Source organism: Cervus elaphus, chromosome 24 (genome assembly GCF_910594005.1).
Source record: "Cervus elaphus chromosome 24, mCerEla1.1, whole genome shotgun sequence".
NCBI lineage: Eukaryota > Metazoa > Chordata > Mammalia > Artiodactyla > Cervidae > Cervus > Cervus elaphus.
Window position 1 is genome coordinate 63,629,524 of NC_057838.1, and position 24,369 is coordinate 63,653,892.

Consider the following 24,369-nt stretch of genomic DNA (forward strand, 5'->3'; position numbering starts at 1 on the left):
ACCTGTTTATTGGGTTATCTTAAACCTGAATGCAGTAGTGGACTGTACAAAAGGAAGTTGATTTGCTAGAAATTTCCTGGCTTAATGTTGAGAGAGAAATGCAGAGAGAGAGAGAGAGAGAGAGATTTAGATAACCCCCTCAAGAAGACATTGAAAATAAATTGTGAGAGGAACACCTACATCCTCAAAAACATTGTAACTGGCAATCCTCTTTTGGCTGGGGAAAAGTGGGAAGTACTGAAACTCAAACATTAGTGTTGTTGTTTTTCCCCCTGACTTCGACAGGAATAATGAAACCCAGAGAGGCGGAGGCCTGGTAGAAGCACTTAAGCAACAAAGACAAATGGACATCAGGGACATAGAGCTAATAAGAATGGATTGACCCACAGGTATCTTTGCTGGATGCTCATTTTAAAAGGTATCCCCATGATGGAAAGAGCATGGCAGCCAGGTCCTTTGTCCAACCCACTTCATCTGCAGTCCCACCACCTCCAAGTCTAGGTCTGGTGAATGAGCTCTGCCTTGAGGAACTATTATGGAGAATTAAGGCTCCTCAGCAAATTCCTAGACTGCTCATCCTCCCCAGCTCCAGGCCAGGTACCACATCAAGAAGGGCAGGGGTGTCAGGAAGCACCTGCCTTTAAGTTGTTGTTGTTGTTGACTGGCTAAGTGATGTCCAACTCCTTGTGACCCCATGGACTACAGCATGACAGGCCTCCCTTCCTCACTATCTCCCAGAGTTCGCCCAAGTTCATGTCCCTTGAATCGGTGATGCCATCCAAGCATCCATCCTCTGTTGCCCTCCTCTCCTTTTGTCATCAATCTTTCCCAGCATCAGGGTCTTTTCCAGCGAGTCAGTTGTTTACATCAGGTGGCCGAAGTATTGGACCTTCAGCTTCAGCAGCAGCCCTTTCAATGAGTGTTCAGTGTTGATTTCCCTTAGAATTGACTGGTTTGATCTCCTTGTTGTCCAGGGGACTCTCAAGAGTCTTCTCCAGCACCACAATTCAAAAACATTAAATTGGCAGGCCCCTAGCAAGGACAGTCTCCTCAGATGGACTCTAACCCTTCGGTCTTGGGCTGATTTCTGGGTGGAGACAGTCTAGCCTGAGGATCTGAGAGCGAGAGCGTGACTGTGCGCTCTCAGGCCGGCTTGAAGCGCAGTGATGCGCCGTGGTCCCCATGCCGCTACTCAGCTGCCGGCCGCGAGGGGGCGCCGCAGAGCGCTGAGGCTGTCACGGAGCCCATGGCGTCCCCGGGCGGCCTCCACAGCCTCCTAGTCTGGCTTCTGCTCCTTCAACCCTGGCTCACGGAGGCCTCGGAGCACTGGTCGGCGACGCCCTTGCCCCCTCCAGCTCCCTCAGGAGGCGGCATGAAGAACCAGCCACCCCCCGGAGGCGCTTCAGAAGTCCCCAAGTTGGCGGAGTTTAGCTTAGGTGACTCTCTGCGTTGGGCGTCCGGAGGGGCGGGCTGAGGCGCCAGGGTGGGAGCTGCTGCTCCCCAGGAGCTTGGGAGGATTGGGGTCTGAATGAGCGCAGCCCTGCTGTGGAACCCGAGGGCGGGGTGCGCCTCGTGTGCGGATCCAAGGCCTGCGGATTTGGAAGCGCTACCCTGGAGCCTAGGAGGACGTGGCCTTCTTGGCTGTCTCGGAGGCTCCCGGGAGTCAGGGCCTGTTTCTCAGAGGTTCTCCTTGCCACCCTGTCCTCACCCCAGCGTGCGGTCGAGTGTTCCTGAAAATCTTGGGAGGACAGGACAGCGAGGAAGGGAAATGGCCCTGGCAAGTGAGCCTGAGGGTCCGTGACAGACATGTGTGCGGAGCGTCCCTCGTCACAGAAAAGTGGGTGCTGACTGCGGCCCACTGCATGCTAAGGTGAGTAGTAACAGCGGAGATGCGAGAGTCCTGCCCTCCTCAGACACCCTTTAGTTTCTATTGCCCTGCAAGTTGATAGAAAACCCAAACCAAACCAAAGCCCACACAAGCAAAATGGGACAGATTCTGCATTTTGGTAGTCTTGTTACCAGGAATGCTAATTTGATGATCAAAACCAGTTGTAGCAAATCAATTTTGAGAGGCGTTAGGAGGGGTTTTGGGGGAAAGGGGCATGGAGAGAGTGGTGAGGGAGGTTGGGGCCCGTTTGGGAAACCGCTGATGTGTGTGGAAAGGCCCGAAGGCTGCTTCCCGGGGTCTCTATGAGGGACATGTTCTCTTCCACAGCCGTCGCCGGTACAGTGTCATGATGGGAGATCGGGATCTCCAGGGTGTAGTTTCAGGGTTGGTGGTCCCTGTCAGCCGCTTCGTCATTCACCCTCAGTTCTCAACAAGTGGAACCATTAAAAATGACATTGCTCTTCTCCGGCTCCTCTACCCTGTAAATTTCACTGGCCTTATCCAGCCTATATGCATCCCTGAGAAGACTTTCCGTGTGCAAGCTGGGACCAGGTGCTGGGTGACCGGATGGGGAAGGAAGCAAGAATTTGGTGAGACTGTGAGGAAGGTAGTAACCTTGGGTAGAGGGGGGGCAGCCGTATCCCTGGAGTAAGCAACAACACTAAAGTGGTGGGGTGGGAGGAGGCTGACCGCCTGGCAGGTGGGTAAGGGCGCAGCCAGGTTAATGGTTCCCAAATGGCTGGAGCCCAGAAATTGATTGAAATCTTTTGTTGCAACACAAATATTTGATGCCAGCCATTTATGAAAGGCACCAGTCCTGGGAACCAGAGCTGTTCTCTGAAGAAGAAATACATGGGCGAAGTCTCCTTCTACAGATTTGTGGAGAAGTGTACCTGACTGGTTTGGGGGTATTTTTAGGTTCCTTGGGGACAGAACCGGTTGCTCTGAAGTTCTCTCCAGGGTTAACTTCTACTCAGGGCGTGATGAGTTGTCTGCCAGTCAGAGCTGTCTGTTGCTGGAAGTACTTGCCTTGTTGCGTAGGGAACTTCCTATCCTTGGAGGTCTTGGCAAAGCCAGAAAACCCCTGTTGGTGAGGCTGTAGGGCCTCTTATCTCTGGAAAGAGCCTGGATTGTTGCTTTCGGGTGCTCCTTGTCTGAGCATCTGTGATTCTGCTTTAAAGTAAAGACCCTTTGCTGATGTACAGGATGCCTTTCATGATTACTATTGATACGCAGAGTGACAGACGCTTGGTTATCATTTCTCACAATGGTCAGGCTTGCCTCTTCCTGTCCTGATCTGTTCTTCTTTATTTTGTCATGGGTTTGGTTCCTAACTTCTCTTCTCCCCTTGTCAGCTTGGGGCTTCGGTTTCTTCCATTGTCAGATGGAGAAAGTAACCTCTATAATGCCTTCTTCAAAGGGGATTCAAGGTGTTTTGGGCCTTATCATTCGCCTGTGCAGATCTACCCACTGCCGAGTTTCTTCTTTGTTTGTAGGAGGCCCACTTGTGTCAGAAGTTCTCCAGGAGGTCGACCAATATATCATGTACTATGAAGAATGTAATGGGCTGCTACAGAAGGCCCTACAAACAAACAAGGATGTAGCACAAGAAGGAGTGATCTGTGGCTATAATAGTATAGGAATGGATTCTTGTCAGGTAAGTTCACGGGTCCCTTGCCACCTCTGTATTGAGGTTGTCCCCTCAAAGTATCCTTGTTCCCCAGTGACAGGGCCTGGGTTATTTCCCACCTTATCTTTCAGCCTTTACTTAAGGAAATTCGGGGGAGAACCCCTCAAGATACCTGTGAGCTGTCCTGGCCTGTTTCTGCAATAGGGAGGAGCCCCACATCCTGGGGGTGCTGCCAGGATGCAGTGAAGTTGAGGGTGATGATGATATCCATGTAGTTCCTATAATTGATTTCTTTCTGTAGTCACTTCCTGTGCCAGTGTGAACATTCACCCACGTTAGCTCAGTTTCCCAGCTCACAACCCTGCCACCTAGACATTTTACATCTTATTATACAGATGTGGGCCCTCCAGAGACACAAGTTCCAGGTCCCCCTGGGAGTGCCTGTAGGAGCCCTGGGCCCACAGCCTCCCGTCTGCCCCGAGCAGCCTTCCTGAGCAGGGGACAGGGGACAGGTCTCAGAGGATGAGGGTCTGGATTCTGGCAAGAGGAGAACATCACTGGCGGGAGAGGGAGCAGTGAGTCCGAGGCTCCAGGTCTGAAGCACTGGGCATGTTTCGGGAATGGGTTTCAGGCCTGGAGCAATGAGGAGGCCGGTGTGGCCAGAGTAGGGGCTGGAGTCAGAATGTGTGGCTGGGGCGCTGAGCTGCGTTTCTGGGTCTTGTCCAGGCAGGCCCGTGGGCCAGGAGTTTGGTTTTCATCGTGTGGGCAATGGTGCTGAGCCCCAGGCGGGACCTGGGCTCATAGAGGGGTGGAGGGGGTCTCAACCACACCGTCACCAGTTCTTGGTAACTGCTTGCACGTGAGGATGGCAGCGAGGGAGAGCTTGAAGAGGACTCTGGGTTTCTGACTGAGCTGGTTGGTGGGGGGCACCAGAGCAGTTTTGGAAAAGGATGTGCAGTGTTGGCATGAGCTGGGATGAGTATGTGGGATGTCTTGAGAGTGTAGCTTAATATATGGAGGCAGCTGGCTATATGTTCAGGAGCTCTCGAGAAACTTAGGCTAGGTGTACGCATTAAGGGGCTCAGTGCAGAGGTGGTATTTGAAGTGTTTAACAACCACTGTAGTATAGGAGGGCTTCCCTGGTGGCTCAGTGGTAGAGAATCTGTGTGCAGCGCAGCAGCTGCAGGAGACCTAGGTTCGATCCCTGGGTTGGGAAGATCCCTTGGAGGAGAGCATGGCAACCCACTCCAGTATTCTTGCCTGGAGAGTCTCATGGACAGAGGAGCCTGGCGGGCTCAAAGAGTCGGACATGACTGAAGCAACTTAGCACACATGCACGTAGTATAGGAAATGACCAGTCATAATATCTTCAGAGGATACTAAAATTTTCCAATTGACTCTTCAGTTCTCAGTTCTTATAATCACAGAAATCTGGGCCTGGCAGATGTCTGGGGAAGGCTCACAGATGCCCGTCTCTCAGTGTCTTGCTGTGCAGTCAGCTTGCCCTGATGTGGGTGCTCTTCCATTCCTGAAGTTTGATATCTTTCTCTTTTTCAGGGAGATTCTGGGGGCCCTCTGGTCTGTCAATTCAATACCACATGGGTCCAGGTAGGGATTGTGAGCTGGGGCGTTGGCTGTGGTCGTAACAATACGCCTGGAGTTTATACGGAGACTGCCCTCTACTCTAATTGGTTAGTTGCAGTGGTGAACAAGGCTGCCTCTTTGTATCCAGTGGTGCTCCTCTTCCTATTGCTGTGTGTGGTGTTGTCCCTGGACCTCCTGGTGACCCTGTGATCACCCTGGTTCACACTCCCCACTGTTTCTGAGTCTCACACCTAGCCCTGCCTCTGACCTCCCACTCCTACTTTAGTGCCAATTCCTGAATTCCACTTGGTATCCAGTGATCTTGTGGAGATCCACATGACAGAGAGCTGGAGCATGAAGCCCTGGAAGTTTCCTGCCTGGTGCTTCAGGAGCATGCCTCATCCATGTCTACAGCTTGGCCGTGCTCTGCTTGGCCGGAAGGAGTGGGTGAAAGCATCCCAGCTGGATGGATAGCGACCTGCTGGGTGGACACGATGCTTCATCCACATCATGGGGAACATCTGGCAAAGAAGAGACGTCATCACCAGTGAAGCAGTGTTAGATATGACACTTTTATCAAACCAGCCTGTGTGGTGATTGTTGGGAGAGAGCAAGGAGGCCTTGCCATGTCCACATCTGACTCAGTTATCTGGGTTCAGAAAAGGTCCCCTGCTTCCCAGTGTAGATCCACCTGTGAGTATCTGCCTCTGCCACACAAGCCCTCCGGGGGCAACTCAGTCTTGAAACCCTCTTCCCAGCGCTCCAGTGGCCACATCCAGGCTCACCCCAAGTTGTGTTGAAGCATTACGGAGAATGGAGATTTCTGATGTCAACCCAATAAATGTTTAGAGAGTCCTGTGTGTGTTCTGCATCTCTACTGGTCTGGGGTCATTGAAAAGAACTTATCTCACATTTAGCTTAGGAAAGTGTTCATGGTCTTTTAAAACCCTGGAGTGATGTGATGTGATGTGAGTGGACAGATGGCTTTAGCAGTTGGGTCCTGCTGCTGTGTTCCTCATGGCCATTAGCATCTCTGCAGGGACCTTTGCAGGTGAGTTTGCTAGCCACTGCATCTGGGAAGGAGGAAATGAGAAGACTGGAAGCTGGAGAGGGGTCAGGGCATTGTGCCCAAACGTCACCCCACTTTTCTGTGTGTTTCTGTTGCTCCCCTTCTAGGTATATGGAGCCTGAAGCACCAGACTGCCTTGGCCAGGCTATGGAGAACAGCACTGAGGCTCAGGGAGGGGGCAGTTTGGGGTGCTTACTGGTGATTCAGATGGTAAAGAATCTGGCCACAATGCAGGAGACCTGGGTTTGATCCCTGGTTTGGGAAGATACCCTGGAGGAGGAAATGGCTGCCCACTCCAATATTCTTGCCTGGGGAATTCCTTGGGCAGTGGAGCCTGGTGGGCTACAGTCCATGGGTTGCAAAGAGTTGGACATGACTAAGTGACTCACACACACACACGCCCTGTGTCTGTGCTGGCTCATTTTCCTCACTACCAGATGGTCCCAGATTACCTCTCTGTCGTTGTGCAGAGCACTTCGCTGTTTCTTGATTTCTTCCATGAAGTTTGAGGTTGCCTTCTTTTAGGAGGGGATTGTGCATTTTGCATATGGGGAGAAGGTGCATGTGAATAGTTAGGTGAATAAAAAAGTCACCTAATGATGGTCTTCTCTTATGGCTTCTTTCAGACCCTTCCTTCTGGGCATATAGGGTATCAGGATAAAGAATACACTTCCAACCTTCCCACCTATCTTAAGTTTGGCAGTGCATTCTGGTTAATAAAATGTAAGTATTGATGTTGAGTATGAATTTTGGAAGGTATTAAAGATACCTTTTAAAGAAAGGAGAACAAGCCCTTTGTTACTTTCTTCTTTGCTGGCTAGAGTATATTCATGGTGACTAGAGCTTGAGTAGCAATCTTGGAACATGAGGAACATGTTAAGGGTATAGAACAGAAATTCAGAAGGAACTTGAGTCTCTGGAATTTATAGAGCTGCCATCACATCTCTTTATGCAAGACAGAAATAAACTTCTCTTTTAATTGAGCCCCCATCATCTTCAGTTTCAGTTACTCATAGAAAAATCTCACTTTAAATAATGCGGTTGGTATTATAGCTTTATTTCTGGATTGTTATGGATATAAGCTTTTAAAATCATTTCTTATTTAGACTAAATTATTTTTAATCCTACTTTGTTATGTGCCGTTGCTTCCTTCTCTCAGTTCAGTTCAGTTCAGTCACTCAGTCGTGTCCGACTCTTTGCGACCCCATGAACCGCAGCACACCAGGCCTCCCTGTCCATCACCAACTCCTGGAGTCCACCCAAACCCATGTCCATCGAGTCGGTGATGCCATCCAGCCATCTCATCCTCTGTCATCCCCTTCTCCTCCTGCCCCCAATCCCTCCCACCATATGGGTCTTTTCCAGTGAGTCAACTCTTCGCATGAGGTGGCCAAAGTATTGGAGTTTCAGCTTCAGCATCAGTCCTTCCAATGAACACCCAGGACTGATCTCCTCTAGGATGGACTGGTTGGATCTCCTTGCAGTCCAAGGAACTCTCAAGAGTCTTCTCCAACACCACAGTTCAAAAGCAAAATCAATTCTTTTGCACTCCTTCTCTGGTCATAGTTAAAAATTGATAAGTTTAGAAGTTTATGTTGATGAATGACTATTATCTCAATGCATTTCTCTATTATTATTTTCTTTATTGAGGTATAATTTATATATAATAAAATGCACACATTGCAGTGTACTCTTTTATGAGTTTTAACAAACATACCCATGTTAACATCACCAAAATCATGATGGAGAACATTTCCATCAATCCAGGATGTTGCTTTATATTCCTTTCTATCATCCCTTCCCAGAGATAACCTTTGTTCTGTTTATTGTCACATTAGATTTGCAGGTTATTGTATCTCACATTAATGGAATCATATAGTCAGTGTTCTTTTGGGTCTGCCTTCCACATACTGCTTTTGTCTTTTTTTCTTCCAGTTTTATTGAGATATAATTGACATATAGTACGGTATAAGTTTGAGGCATATAGCATAATGATTTGACTTACATATATCATGAAATGATTACCATATTAAGTTTGGGGAGCAGCCATCATCTCATAAACACAAAATTAAAGAAATAGAGTTTTCCTTGTGAGAACTCTTATGATTTGTTCTCTTTGCATCTTTCATATGTAACATACAATATTGTTAATTATACTAATCATGTTGTACATTACATCCCTAGAATTCATTTATCTTATAACTGGAAGTTTGTACCTTTTGACTGCCTTCATTGAATGCCACATACTGTTTTTGAGATTAATCCATGTTGTCACGTGTATCTTCAGTTGGTTCCTTTTTATTGCTAAATAGTTATCCAGTACATGAGTCTTCACAGTTCATTAATTCTCTTGTTGCTGGACATTTGGGATGTTTCTAGTTAGAGGCTATTATGAATAAAGGTGCTGATAAACACTCAGCTACAAGTGTTTTTGTGCCTATAAGCTTTTGCTTCTTTTGGGAATAAACATAGGAGTGGAATTGCTCATTCATAGAATGGATGTATGGTTAACTTTATTAGAAAATTCCAGAATTTTCCAAATTATTTGTAAAGAGGCTGAAGTTAAATAGGTCTGTGAAGACCTACAAGACCTAGAAATAACACCAAAAAAAAAGATGTCCTTTTCATCATAGGGGACTGGAATACCAAAGTAGGAAGTTAAGAGATACCTGGAGTAATAGGCAACTTTGGCTTTGGAGTACAAAATGAAGCAGGGAAAAGGCTAACAGAGTTTTGCGAAGAGAACACACTGGTCATAGCAAACACTCCCTTCCAACAACACAAGGGATGACTCTACACATGGACATCATCAGATGGTCAATAGCGAAATTAGATTGATTATATTCTTTGTAGCCGAAGATGGGGAAGCTCTCCACAATCAGCAAAAACAAGACTGGAAGCTGACTGTGGCTCAGATCATGAGCTCCTTATTGCCAAGTTCAGATTCAAATTGAAGAAAATAGGGAAAACCACTAGACCATTCAGGTATGGCCTAAATCAAATCCTTTATGATTGTACAGTGAAAGTGACAAATAGATTCAAGGGATTAGATCTGATAGACAGAGTGCCTGAAGACCTATGGATAGAGGTTCATAACCTACAGGAGGTCGTGATCAAGACCATCAGCAAGAAAAAGAAATGCAAAAAGGCAAAATGGTTGTCTGAGGCTTACAAATAGCTGAGAAAGGAAGAGTAACAAAAGGTAAAGGAGAAAAGGAAAGATATACCCATTTAAATGCAGAGTTCCAAAGAACAGCAAGGAGAGATAAGAAAGCCTTCCTCAGTGATCAGTGCAAAGAAATAGAGGAAAAATAGAATGGGAAAGACTAGAGATCTCTTCAGGAAAATTAGAGATACCAAGGGAACATTTCATGCAAAGATGGGCACAATAAAGGACTAAAATGGTATGAACCTAACAGAAGCAGAAGATATTAAGAAGAGGTGGCAAGAATACACAGAAGAACTATACAAAAAAGGTCTTCATGACCCAGATAACCATGATGGTGTGATCACTCACCTAGAGCAGGATATCCTGGAGTGTGAAGTCAAGTGGGCCTTAGGAAGCATCACTACAAACAAAGCTAGTGGAGGTGATGGAATTCCGGTTGAGCTATTTCAAATACTAAAAGACGATGCTGTAAAAGTGCTGCACTCAATATGCCAGCAAATTTGGAAAACTGAGCAGTGGCCACAGGACTGGAAAAGATCAGTTCATTCCAATCCCAAAGAAAGGAAATGCCAAAGAATGTTCAAACTACCACACAACTGTATTCATTTCACACATTAGCAAAGTAATGCTGAAAATTCTCCAAGCTAGGCTTCAATAGTACGTGAACTGAAAACTTCCAGATGTTCCAGCTGGATTTAGAAAAGGCAGAGGGACCAGAGATCAAATTGCCAACATCCATTGGAACATAGAAAAAGCAAGAGAATTCCAGAAAAACATCTACTTCTGCTTCATTGACTATACCAAAGCCTTTGACTGTGTGGATCACAACAAACTGTGGAAAATTCTTAAAAAGATGGGAATATCAGACCACCTTACCTGTCTCCTGAGAAATCTATATGCAGGTCAAGAAGTAACAGTTAGAACTGAACATGGAACAATGGACTGGTTTCAGATTGGGAAAAGAGTATGTCAAGGCTATATACTATCACTCTGCTTATTTAACTTATATGCAGAGTACATCATGCAAAATGCCAGGTTGGATGAAGCACAAGCTGGAATCAAGATTGCCAGGAGAAACATCAATAACCTCAGATATGCAGATGATACCACCCTTATGGCAGAAAGTGAAGAAGAACTAAAGAGCCTCTTGATGAAAGTGAAAGAGGAGAGCGAAAAAGTTGGCTTAAAACTCAACATTCAAAAAACCAAGATTATGGAATTCAGTCCCATCACATCATGGCAAATAGATGGGAAAACAGTGGAAACAGTGATAGATTTTATTTTCTTGGGCTCCAAAATCACTGCAGATGGTGACTGTGGCCATGAAATTAAAAGACACTTGCTCCTTGGAAGAAAAGCTATAACCAACCTAGACAGCATATTAAAAAGCAGAGACATTTCTTTGCTGACAAAGATCTGTCTAGTTAAAGCTATGGTTTTTCTAGTAGTCATGTATGGATGTGAGAGTTGGCTCATGAAGAAAGCTGAGCACCAAGAAATTGATGCTTTTTTTTTTTTGAAATTGATGTTTTTGAACTATGGTGTTGGAGAAGACTCTTGAGGCAGGAGAAGAAAGGGACAACAGAGGATGAGATTGTTGGATGGCATTACCGACTCAATGGACATGAATTTGAGTAAACTCCGGAAGTTGGTGATGGACAGGGAGGCCTGGTGTCCTACAGTCCATGGGGCCGCAAAGACTTGGACATGACTGAGTGACTGAACTGAACTGATGCAAAGAACTAACTCATTGGAAAAGAGCCTGATGCTGGGCAAGATTGAAGGTGGGAGGAGAAGGGGACGACAGAGGATGAGATGGTTGGATGGCATCACTGACTCAATGGACATGAGTTTGAGCAAGCTCCGGGAGTTGGTGATGGACAGGGAAGCCTGGCGTGCTGCAGTCCATGGGGTCACAAAGAGTCGGACATGATTGAGCGACTGAACTGAACTGATACTCCTGCTAGCAATAAATGGTGGTTCCGCTTGGTCCATATCCTCCCTCATCAGTACTTGGTGAAGATTGCCAGTTCTAACAGGTATGAAGTGGTCTCTCACTGAGGTTTTAATTTGCATTTCCCTGTAACTAATGATATTGAGTGCATTTTCCTGTACTGTTGCTTGTATGTATATCTTCTTTTGTGAATCATCTTTCTAATTCTTTTGCTCATTTTAAATCAAGATGCTTATCTTTTTATTGTTGGTTCCTAAGTCTGTGGCTTGCCTTTTTTCACTTTTTAACTAGAAGTTGCAAAGATTTTTCTTCTATTTTTTTCTCCCTAAGCTTTATAATTTTAGCTTTTACAGTTAAGTCTGAGGTTTATTAGATATTGGGATGCAGTGTGAGATAGGGAACAAGGTTTTATTTTCTCTAATGTTTATCCAATACCAGTACCATTTGTTGAAAATACATTTATTTTCACATTGATTTGCATTGGTGCTTTATGAAAAATTAATTGACAGTATATATGTGCATCTATTTTTGGACTCTGTTCAATTCCTTATCTATTTGTATATTCTTATGCTAACTTCACAGTGTCCTAGTTACTATAGCTTTGTAGTTAGTCTTGAAATTTGGTAGTGTGATACTTCCAAATTTGAAAAAATTTCATGTTTTTCAAGCCTGAGCTTTTGTTGTAGCAATTGAGAAGTTGATTCTAAAATAGATGTGGAAAAGTAAAGGGCCTAGAATAACCAAAATAAAGAACTACAGGATGTCAAGACTTAATATATAGGGATAGTAATTAAGACAATGTGGTAATTGGCATAAGGGCAGATATATAGATCAAGGGAACATAATAGAGAGTTAAGAAATAGATCCACATTTATATGGCCAGTTGATTTTTAAAAAGATGCGAAGATAACTCACCTGGAGATAGGATAGTTTTATTTTTACAAATGGTGCTGGAACAATGGGACATTCCTATACAAAATAAATAAAAAATAAAGCACCTCAATCCTTACCTTGCATTATATAGAAAAATTAACTCAAAATGGATTATAGAACTAAATGTAAGAAACTTGGAAGAAGAATCTTTGTGACCCTTGAGTAGGCAAAGATTCTTTATATAGGACAGGAAAAGCATGAACCATTTAGGAAAAAAAGAAATTGGATTTCATCAAAATGAAAATCTGTTCTTTCAAAGACACTGTTAAGAAAATGAAAATAAAAGCCACAGACTAGAAGAAAGAAGCAACAATGTGTAGTCAAAGACTTGCGAATCTTCATAGCATCTTTATTCATAATAGCTCAAATCCGGAAACAACTCAAATGTCTGTCAACAGATAAATGATAGTCACTGAAATACTACTTGGCAATAAAAGAGAATAAAGGACCGCTATCTACAGGAACATGAATGAAATTCAAAAACATTGTGTTGAGTGAAAGAAGTCAGACCTGAAAGAGTGCAGTATTCTGATTCCACTTATGTGAAGACCAAACAAGCAGAACAGGTGACCAGCAGTTGCCTGTGATGGATTTAAAGAGGGCACAGAGACACTCTCTGGGGTTTTGACATGTTCTATATCTCTTTTTAAGATTATTTATTTACTTAATATTTTTTTGGCTGCACTGGGTCTTCATTGCTGCAAGCAGGCTTTCTTTAGTTGTGGTGAGTATGTGTGTTGGGGGGTACTCTCTAGCTGTGGTGTACGGGCTTCTTATTTGTGGTGGCTTCTCTCGTTGCAGAGCTTGGGCTCTAGGCATGCTGGCTTCATTAGTTGCAGCTCGAGGGCTCTAGATCACAGGTTTAGTAGTTGTGGTGCATGGGCTTAGTTGCCCTGTGGTATGTGGAATCTTCCCAGACCAGGGATCAAACCCGTGTCCCCATTGGCAGGCAGATTCTTAACCACTGGACCATCAGGGAACTCCAGAATTTTCTATATCTTGATTGAGATGGTGGTTACAGGGTCCCATATATTCATTAAAGCATTAAATCATGCATTTAAGATCTGTGTATTTCTCTGTATGAAACTTTTGCCTCAGCTTTTAACAAAAATAGGCTAATGTGGCATTCTAATTAGCCCCAATGTCCATTCTCTTCCCCTTTCATAACAGTAGAAGTCTTATGCAATGACCTGATGCCTTAGGTAATTCTCATAAGGTGCCTGAAAATTTTTTAACAAGTTGCTCTGTAGGGACAAAAAGTCCTGATCTGTAACATTTGCACATTTCTGTGATAGAAATACTTCCATCCAGGCTGATTTCAAGCTATTAACATGACATTATTGAGTCTGGAGTTGGGAAGAGATGTGCACCATTATACAGAATTTCTACCATATAGCTACAGTAGACATAACCTCAAGAGCACAGGTAAATACAGTAAAATAATGAAAAAGTGATGGATTTTGATTAGTTATTACCTTTGTTTTTAATGTAATTTCTTTAACTGTAGGTTTTATACTTTAATTTTTAATAATAATAGTAATTTTAAACAACTAGCTCACAAAATTGTTGCAGATTAACAAGTGGCTCTCGTGAACTGGTACACGCCAGCTCCAGCACCCACTGGATCATTTCTCTAGAAGCAAATTCTGAGACAGGGATTCATGTTCAAACACTTAAGAGGGTTATTTTCAGGGGAAACCTGTATGAGTGTGAAGGAAGCAGCATAGGAAAGGGGAAGAAGTTTAGTAAGAAAGTGATGATAGGTGAAGTCTATGCTCAGCATAATTCTGGGTCCAGTGTAATACTAGAGAATTCTTCCAGTGTTAAGGCACAGGAGCTGGGCTTTTGTGCCCTCGTGCCACTAAATCATTGGGCACACTGGAAGCCAAGATGACCGGAAGGATCGGAAGTAGGAATGCAGCTCCTTGTCACCTCCTGTAATGAGACTCCATGTTCCCAAAGGAGAACCTCCTGAGAATGATGCTGGTGTGAGTTCTTAGTAGCTGTCACCAGAGCAGTTTGGGGATGGGTACACCAAACAGGTAAAATGGATCCTGAGTGATCTGGGTGGTCATCCACTTAAAAATTACCTTTGTCAGCTTCCCTTGAAGCTTAGGGGGACCAAGTATCTAGTTTATGTTTCATTAGATGTAAATAGAAGTGCTGTTGGGGGGGATGTGCCTTTCAAAGGGACATGGGCAGACTTTCTTGGCTCTTTCCCCTTCCCAAATTGGAAGATGAGAAAGATGCAGGTGCTATCTTGGATGCAGAGGTGTATGCCCATTTTAAGGGTGGCAGAAACTGACCTGGGTTGCCTATAGTTGGACTGGTATGAGAGAAGTAAACTTTGTTTTTTAAGCCACTGTATCTTCAGATATCTCTGTTACCACATTTTAGCGTGTACCTTAACAAATAAAGTGAGCAAAGAAGAAATAACAGATATCTAAAATCATGACTGTGTAAACAATTTATAATTTTTAGGTTTTTTTTTTTTTTAAAGCAAGATAGGACTAACCAAAACAGAATGAGAGAATGTTCATGAAGAGCAAAGAGAACAGGTTCATTACAGAAAAAATATAATTATTTGTACATGACCTGGTTGTCAATATAGAAACCCACCAAAATCTACAAACTTCCCAAACTGGTAAAGTAATTTGATAGCATTATTAAATAAAAGAATAACATAAAATTGCATTTCTGAAAGATGTCCGTGACTTTATGGGAACATTTATGAAATTTTATTAAAAGATGTGAAGGAAGATCTAAATAGGAGAGCTACCCCAAGTTCATGAATAGGAAAGGGTAATACCATGAATATGGCAGTTCTCTCCAAAATGGCCTTTAGATTTAATGCAATTCAAATAGAATGTTCTACAGTTTAAATAATTGTCAAACTTATTTTAAAACTTGTATGGAGTACCAAGAGTAGCCAAAACCCTAATGAAGAAGTTGAGGTAGGAGAATGCATTCTCTCATATGTTGATGCGCAAAAGCTCTGGTGGTCAAGAAGCCATAGTACTGGCACAGAGATAGGTAAATTGAACAATGGAAAGACTAGAGAGGCCAGAAACAGAGTCGGTATCTATGGACATGTATATATATAAAAGAGGTGACATTGTTGATGGATGGGGGCATAGTAGGCCATTCAATACATAGTGTTAGGAGACATAGGAGACATAGAAAAAAATGAAACTGAATACCTATCTCATACTACTCTTAATAACTACATGGATAAAAGATTAAACATGAGAAACAAAAGTTTAAAACTTTTAGAAGAAAATATAGGACAGTACCTTTAAAACCCCAGGGTGTGGAAGGCTTTTAAAAATAAGACCCCAAAAGCATTAATGATAAAGAAAAAGATGGTTACTTCTGACTGCATTACAGCTAAATAACTTTTGTTCATCAAAACATGTAATCAAGTGAAAAGACAAATCATGATTATGAATGATAGTTGAAATACACATTACTAACAAAGGATTCAGTTCAGTCGCTCAGTTGTGTCTGACTCTTTGAGACCCCATGGATTGCAGCACACCAGACTTCCCTGTCCATCACTGTCTCCTGGAGCTTGCACAAACTCATGTCCATCGAGTTGGTGATGCCATCCAACCATCTCATCCTCTATTGTCCTCTTCTCCTTCTGCTTTCAATCTTTACCAGCATCAAGGTCTTTTCCAGTGAGTCAGTTCTTTGCAGCAGGTGGCTGAAGTATTGGAGCTTCAGCTTCAGCATCAGTCCTTCCAATGAATATTCAGGACTGATTTTCTTTAGGATGAACTGGTTGGATCTCCTTGCAGTGCAAGGAACTCTTAAGAGTCTTCTTCAACACCAACACTCCAACAAAGGATTAGGATGCATATAAAAAAACTAAAGAGAAAGTACTTTAAAATCAGCTCAAATGTAAAACTGAGTAGATGTTATGAGCAAACATTTTATAGAGAGAAGGCACAGATGATAAGTAAGGATATGAAGATATACTGAACTTCAGAAGTCTATCTCTCACTTCTAATGGATCTTTTGAAACTATGCATAATATTGTAAATCATTGAAAAATATTGGTTCACTTTGTTATATAGAATTCCCAAATGTAGACACATTTCATTACATAATATCCAAAAATCACACTCACTCATGTTACCACTACTGTTGTCAGAAAAGTATTTAATTATTGGAAAGTTGTTGAACTCATGACAGCAAATATAAATTTTCCAAAAATTTTCACCTCTAAGCTCAAATCTTATCATTGGCAACAAATACTGTCAGTTGTTTTCTTAAAGGTTGCAGACTATTTAAAAAACTTTATTCTTAAGCATATGTCTGTCAAATATGCAAGTCTAAATTACCATAATTTATTAGTTACTCTTTTAAGTAAAACTGATGTTCCATGATAAAAGCTGACAATTCAGCTTAACAGATGTACAGTTTGCTTGAGTGAACATCCTACTTTTTTATACAGCAGAAGTGCTTTGTGCATAATTGTCATTACCCAAAATCTTAAATAAATGTGGAGCAAAAGGTCACTACTTAATAAAATTAATCATTTTTACTTCCGCATCAAGGACATTTGAAAAGTGAAATCTGGATTGATTGATTTCAGGAGTGGGCTGTCACCCTTAACATTATGTTGCAATATGTAAAACTCTTATCTTGCTGAGGACTCATTCTGTGTGTCTTTCTCCCCCTGGCTAGCTTTGAAAAAGCAAGCTGCCATGAGTCCCACAGCAACAGAAAACAAACTGAGGCAACAACTGATTGAACTTGGAAGGAAACTCTTCTCCAGTCGGGTCTCTCGGTGGATGAGAACCTGGCCCTGGCTGACACCTTGATTGCAGCCTTACAGAAGACCCAGGTAAACTGTGCCTGGACTCCTGGCCCACAGGAACTGTAAGATAGTAAATGTGTAGTAAATGTGTTTTAAACCATTGACTTAAATACATTCTGTATTTGTTACAGAACAGAGAAAACGAATACAGAGGCCATTCCAATATTTGATCAATCCTCTAACTTCTATATAATGAAGTTTATGATTGTTCCAGTGATCCTTTAATCAATCATGTACCTACTTGGCACCTTCCTGATCAAAAAGCAGGCCCCAATATGTCAGGTGATGTTACTCAGGATTCCATGATGGTTAAGTTACACATTTCATGAGCCCACTGATACTGATGTCAGCAAAGGCATTATCAGCAGGCAATGCTAGCTATATAAAGAATATACATGTGTATATGTAACTACTCAATGAGGTTTAGTGCCACAGTGGTCTCTTTTCAGCTGGCACCAAGATTTTGAGGCCATCTGTGAACCAGGCCCAGGTTTTTTCTTCTTTCATCAATTGGTCATAGGATACTGCCTATCAGGCTTTGGGTGTGAACTGACAGAGCAGCTTCAGTTCAATCCAGCTAAGTGCCATGATGGGGGATGGTGGTGTCTATGCCTTTTCTTTGCACAGCTTACTTGTGTCTTCAAGAGCTGCCATGATCTAATCCCAAATATATGGCTTCCAATGAGTGACGAATTGCTTTTTCCAACTGAGTTTATGACTTAGTTTGGCTAAATATTCACCTTATGGTAGGAGGCACTGCTCTCTTAGTCACATAACGTCCTGTGGTCTGGCATTTAGTTTCTTTTTAGGACTCAGCAGTGTGCCAGAAGTTGCTTTTCAAAGATTATAGTTTCTTTGCAGCAGAGAGTGTGGTCTTGCTTCAGAACTGTAGGGATCTATACTGTGACTCTCTAATTAGGACATAGAAAAGACTTCTTACAAGCATTTTAATTCACCACAGCAAACTCTAGCACCATAGGATTTGCCAGGTCATATAGACCAATAGTTTGGCCACTTGATGTGAAGAATTGACTCACTGGAAAAGATCCTGAAGCTGGGCAAGATTGAAGACAGGAGGAGAAGGGGACAACAGAGGATGAGATGGTTGGATGGCATCACCAACTCAATGGACATGAGTTTGAGCAAACTCCAGGAGTTAGTGATGGACAGGGAAGCCCTGTGTCCATGGGGTTGCAAAGAGTCGGACATGACTGGGCGACTGAACTGATAGACCAAGTGGGGCTTCCCAGCTGGTGCTGGTAGTAAAGAGCCCTCTTGCCAATGCAGGAGACTTAAGAGACGTGGGTTTGATCCCTGGGTTGGGAAGATCCCCTGGAGGAGGAGATGGCTCCCCACTCCATTATTCTTGCCCGGAGAATCCCATGGACAGAGGAACCTGGCAGGCTGCAGTCCGTCAGATAGCAAAGAGTCGGACACGCCTGAAGCGACTGAGCACACCACAGCACATAGACCAAGTGACGTGGCTGCTTCTATCACAGTCTGACTTTGCCTCTCTCTTTAAAAAAAAAAAAAAGATTGAGTTCTCTTCCTAGTCATTAAAAAAAAATATTTTATTTCTTTATTTCTGACTGTCTGTGTTGAGTCTCCGTTGCTGTGTGGGCTCTTCTCTAGTTGTGGCAAGCAGGAGCTATTCTCTAGTCACAGCGCATGGGTTTTCATTGCAGTGGCTTCTCTGGTCGCAGAGCATGGGCTCTAGGAGTCGCAGACTTTAGTAGTTGCAGCATGTGAGCTCAGTAGTTGCAGCTTCTAGGCTCCAGAGCACAGACTCAGTAGCTGAGACACACACTCAGTAGTTGAGCTGTGTGTGTCTCACGTCATGCGAGATCTTCCCAGATCAGGGATCAATCCCATGTCTCCTGCATTGGCAGGCAGACTCTTAACCACTGAGTCACTAAGGAAGCCCCTGATTTTGTCTCCTGACAGGAGAAGCCGCAAAGCATCGTGGCCACTTTCATGTATGTAGTCTAGGTTAATCTTCTTTTCTCAAGAGTTTTAAATTTCATCACATTCTTTTTACCATGTAAGGTAATACAGTCACAAGTTCCAGTGATTAGAATGGGAATTTCTTTGGGAAGCCATTGTTCTATCTCCTACAAGCTTGTCTCCAGATGTTGGCTACCATGAATTTAGCCACTATAAACATTTGTAAAAGTATTTGTGTGTTTGTGCCTGTATGAGTGTGTACATAAATCTTTACTTCACTGGGATAAATGCCCAGGAGTGCAATTACTGAGTCATATGGTAATGGTACATTCTGTTTTATAAGAAACTGCCAATTTGTTTCCTAAAGTGGCTGGAATATTTTACATTCCTACCACGGTGTATGAATGGTCCAGCATATCTGCATCCATGTCAGTATTTGGTGTTGTCACAATTTTCAAAGTTTAGCCAGTCTATTAGATATGTAGTGATATCTCACTGTGATTTTAATTTGCATTTTAACAACGGCTCTTTTCATGTGGATGTCGATTTTTAAAAAGAGATCAGTATCACGCCTAACTCAGTGTTGCTAACGTTCAGTGCAGCGTTTATATCGAGGAATTAAAATTTTTTACTGCCAACAAGAAGGGGTGGGAGATGCCAGGAAAGGCCTAATCCAGCCCTACAGGGAGCGATGGGTGCATCTCTGTGCGGCAGTGGCATGGCTGCCACTCTCTGTGGCCAGGGACCTTGGCCGGGGATGTCAGGCATCTGGGAGTCACTCATTAACGAGTCGGCTCAGAGCCGGGGAAGAGAGAGAACTCGCCTGGGTCACAACTCCGTGGCCCTGCTCGGCCCAGGCCCCGCCCCGCTGGTAACCCCACAGGTGGGGCGGGGCCGGATGGGTTTCCCCGCACGGAGCCCTGTTTCCCCACCATCAGGAGGGCAGGCGTGCAGCCGCCGCGAGGGGGCGCCGCAGAGCCTGGAGGCGACTACCAGAGGTGCCATGGCGTCTCCGGGTGTCCTCCAGAGCGGCAGCGGCTCCCTGGGCCTCCTGGTCTGGCTCCTGGCCCTTCAACCTTGGCTCAGTGAGGCCCTGGTGGGCGGGGAGGGGGCGCAGGGCAGGTCAGCTCTGCCCTCACTCTCTCCACCTAACTCGGGGGGGAGCCGCAAGGACCCCGGAGCACGCCGTTGGAAGCTGCCTCCTGCAGGAGCCCCGGGAACTTCCGGGGCCGCTGAGTCCCGTATGACTTCGGTAGCCCCCAGTTTGGTGGCGTTTACCTTAAGTGACTCTGATTCATACAAGGATGTGACACCCCCACAGGCCCCAGGAGTGACCAAAAAACCTGTCTTTCCTTCAGGTGATGTTTCCTAGCCAAGCCCTGTGGCAGAGAACTAGCCCGGTGTGAGGGGCAGGTGCCCCTGCCCTGGGGGAGGAGACTTTCAGGGGGCACAGATTTTCCCTGGGCTATTTGAGCGGACCCAACTCTGCTCCTGAGATCTGAGAGGGCATGGCCATTCTCTGAGGAGTCTTAGGGGAATACAGACCTGACCTGGGGCTCGGAGGGGACATGGCATTGTTTGGAGGGTTCTGAGACTTAGGAGGCTCATCAGGCGGTGGTATCAATGGCTTTACTTTCAGTCCTCTCTCTTCATTGACCTGCTCTAGCGTGTGGCCGTCGGACTTCGAGGGTAACTGGTGGAAGGCCAGCCGCAGAGAAGAAGTGGCCGTGGCAGGTCAGTCTGCAGATCCATCAAAAACACATATGCGGAGGCTCCCTCGTTGCCCGTCAGTGGGTGTTGACCGCGGCCCATTGCATATTTGGGTGAGTTTTGGGGGCTCTGGGCTTTTGGCTTCAGGTCAGGCTCTGTGGCCTGGAGCCTATCCTAACCCCTTCCTGAGTTTCCTCTTCCTCATCTGAACAGGGTTTACAGTCCCCGACTACAGCTCTTCAGGCTATAGTCAGAAGTAGGTAATGTTAGGGCCCTGGATAGGCTGGAAAGTCAAAACCCCAAATCAGGTTCAAAGCTACTTTTTTTTTTTAAAGCCTGTGCTGATTAGCCTTTAAGTCAAGTGGCAAGAAGTGGGGAGAGATGCCAGTTGGGAAACAGTATGTGTGCAAAGACTTGCAAGAGGAAATATTTAAGGGGAGTGGACTGTAGCTGATCAATTTGGCTTTACTTTCAGTGGTTTCAAACTTTAATGAGCATGGGTACACCCACAGAACTTGTTAAAACAAAAACTGTGTGTCTCCAACCCCAGAGTTTCTGATTCAGTAGGTCAGGAGTGGGACCTAAGAATTTGTGTTTCTACCAAGCCCCCATGTGATGTCAGTGCTGCTCATCTGGGGACCAAACTTTGAGAACCACTGGTTCAGGGGTCTGGGAAGGGATGTGGTCTGGAGGGAGGGAGGTAACTGATGAGCGGCTTTGGAGATAGGACCAGGCTGGGAGCCTAGAAGATGTGGGAGTGTAGAGCTTCCTGGATCTCTCTGCAGCCACGTGGAATACACAGTGAAGATGGGAGACATACATTTGCCGCACACCTCCCCAATGGCAGTCACGGTCCCAGTCCAAGACATCGTTATCCACAGATATTTTAATCCTGTTGGAGTGATCGAAAATGACATTGCCCTTGCTCTGCTCGCCTTCCCTGTGAATTTCTCCGCGAGCATCCAACCCGTGTGCCTCCCTGAAAAGGCTTTCATGGTCCAAGCTGGTACAGAGTGCTGGGTGACTGGATGGGGAAAACTAAGGGAAGAAGGTGAGACTGTGAAGCAAGATGGCAGCAAACTTGGGCTAGGGAAGGGGCTGCCTGGTGCCCAGGTGTGGGCCTCCAAGCTAAAGGGAGAGACAGGGAGGCAGTTTTCTAGCAAGTAGGTAAGGGAGGAGGGTGGAGAAGATGCTGGTGGGAGTGATTTGATGGCATTACAAATTTTTGTTAGTATGTCAGGACCTGGGGGCTTGAGCGACAAGCAAAGTGGGTTCTCTCCAGGGTGGATTTTTAAACTCAGGGGATGTTGATCTGTCTGCTAATCTGAACTGTCCCAACTGGAAGTACTTGTCTTGGTGGACAGGGAGCTTCCTGTGACTGAGGAGAGGCCATTGAATGCCTCTGGAAGAAACTGTAGAGACTTCTATCCCTGGGGAGAGGGTGGATTTGGTACTCTCCGGGCACTATGTATCTCGAGAGTCTGATCCTGCTCTAAACTAAAAATACTTTGCTGATGGACAGGACACCTGTTGCTATTACTAACGATGCTCAGAGTGACAGATATTTAGTTTTGATTTCTCAGGTTGCCTCTATCAGTTCTTCTCTACCTGTCTTGATTTTGATTCTTACCACCCCTCTCACCATGTCAGTTCTGGGTCTCACGTCCTGTAGTGTCAAACGGGAACAATGTCCACTGCCCCTAAGAGGGTGTCTGTATGTGAACACACTGTATTGAGACCCAGTGTGGGTACTGGGGGCACCTGTCTTGTCCCACTAGGCAGATATAAACTACTCCTAAATTCTCTCTACAGACACATCACCAGATTCTCCAGAACAACTTCAGGAGGCTGAGCTAAGCATTCTTCGCTATGAGGCTTGTAATGAGAAGCTCAAAGAAAAGATGGAAAGTCACTTAAATATGGTCAAGGAGGGGACTGTCTGTGGCACCAGCACCAGTGGAAAGGATGCTTGCCAGGTGAGTTCATGAGCCCTTTTCTGCCTTTGCATTTTGGTTGTCCCCCCAGATGTTCCTGATCCACAGGCGGTAGGACCTACATGATCTGGCAGTGCCTCTGTCGCCTGTCTTCAAGTTGAGGGTTTAAGGGGACAAGCCACCAAGGCTCTGCTGGGCTGGTCTGACCTGATGCTTCAGTGGAGAGGACCTGATGATGCCTAGAGGGAGATGGGGTGGGGGAGGGGAGATTCAGGCATGAAATACCAATAATACAAGTCACGTGTTATAACCTCTTCTAAATGACAGGCAATGTAAACAGGTAAGGATTTCATTCATTATTAATATCTCAGAGTACATACATTTTCTTTGAGACTATTCAGTTTTTGGTATAGACTTTATTGATGACATACACAACTTTGGTAAATGTTATCAATTCTCAGATCTCATACACATGGAAACCTGGGGCTGGGGGAGCCCTAGTGGTGCCTGGGGAGCCCCATGCACGTCCATCCTCCCAGTGCCTTGCAGTGCAACTCGGCTGTTATGACGTTGTCCCTCTTCCATCACTGTGTTTGTTTCTTTCTCTTTATCTAGGGAGATTCTGGGGGTCCCCTGGTCTGTGAATTTAATAATTCATGGGTCCAGGTGGGGATCGTGAGCTGGGGCATTGGCTGTGGTCGCAGCGGGTATCCAGGAGTTTATACAGAAGTGAGTTTCTACAAGGATTGGCTCATTGCTAGAGTGAGTCAGGCCTCTCATACATATTCAACGGGCTACTGCAGCCTGACTCTGTGTCTGGTGCTGCCTTGGAGCATCCTGCTGACCCCATGATCACCCTGGTCATGTTTCTTCCAGTTTCTGAGTCTTGGACTAGCACTGCCTCTGACCTCTGACTCCTACTCAATCCCTATCCTCAGTTTCATTTGGAATCCACTGGCCGTGTGGAGCTCCACATGACTGAGAAACGAAAGCAAGAAACCTTGAAAGTTCCCCAGCCTGCTGCTCCAGGAAAATACCACATCCACAATACACCTGGGTTGTGCTAGCCTGCTGAGGAGTGGCTGAAACAATCCCAGCTGGATGGACAGTGACCTGCCAGGTGATGCATCATGAATCTAGGAGAACATCTTCACATCATCCCTAGCAGCAGCATTGTCTGACACTTTATCATATCAGTAAACATGGTGATTGTTGGGAGAGAACGAGGCCTCACCACGTCTGCATGTGACTCAGTAGTCTGGGTTGGCAAAAGGTCCCCTGCTTCCCCATGTAGATCCATCCAGCTTCTGCCACACAAGCCTTCCTGGGGCAACTCAGTCTTGGAACCCTCTTCCCAGTGCTCCAGTGGCCACATCCAGGCTCACCCCAAGTTGTGTTGAGACATTAAGGAGGGTGGAGATTTCTGATGTCAACTCAATAAATGCTTAGTCTCTTATGTGTTGTGAAGCTCTGCTCTTCTGAAGGTTGTGGGGTTGCATATAACATGCTATAGAGAACTAGTTTCCCATTTAGCTGAGGGACCTTTCATGGTGTCCATTACTCTCTAGAAAATGGGAGATGAGGAGCCTGTCTACCAGGATGGAAGTCTGATGGTGTCTTAGGCAGTGGGTCCAGCGGCCTCTGTTAGGCATTAGTGCTCCTCTTGTAGGCGTCAGCATCGCTCCAAGTGGGGCTGTTGGAACTGAGGTTGGATGGAAGCCTGGAGGCA

General features: G+C 45.0%; 2 protein-coding genes across 5 annotated transcripts; both read left to right on the forward strand.

Moving 5' to 3' along the window:
- The first annotated feature begins 906 nt into the window (after positions 1-906).
- On the forward strand, positions 907-7,403 carry LOC122683026 (putative serine protease 42). Of its 4 annotated transcripts, none has more exons than XM_043886508.1 (5): positions 907-1,436; positions 1,714-1,870; positions 2,216-2,478; positions 3,385-3,545; positions 6,798-7,403. In XM_043886508.1, the coding sequence occupies exons 1-5, from the start codon at positions 1,247-1,249 to the stop codon at positions 6,903-6,905; spliced, it is 879 nt and encodes a 292-aa protein (XP_043742443.1). In that variant the 5' UTR covers positions 907-1,246; the 3' UTR covers positions 6,906-7,403. The 4 variants fall into 4 exon arrangements, with proteins under 4 accessions (XP_043742443.1, XP_043742445.1, XP_043742442.1 ...); XM_043886510.1 differs by lacking the exon at positions 6,798-7,403 and adding an exon at positions 6,279-6,445; XM_043886507.1 differs by lacking the exon at positions 6,798-7,403 and adding an exon at positions 5,076-6,272.
- A 12,284-nt stretch (positions 7,404-19,687) lies between these two features.
- LOC122682693 (serine protease 44-like) lies at positions 19,688-24,089 on the forward strand. Its single transcript, XM_043885696.1, has 6 exons — positions 19,688-20,354; positions 20,663-20,819; positions 21,492-21,757; positions 22,519-22,682; positions 23,256-23,369; positions 23,517-24,089. Exons 1-6 carry the CDS (start codon positions 19,688-19,690, stop codon positions 23,616-23,618), a joined length of 1,470 nt encoding a protein of 489 aa, XP_043741631.1. The 3' UTR covers positions 23,619-24,089.
- The last annotated feature ends 280 nt before the right edge of the window (positions 24,090-24,369 follow it).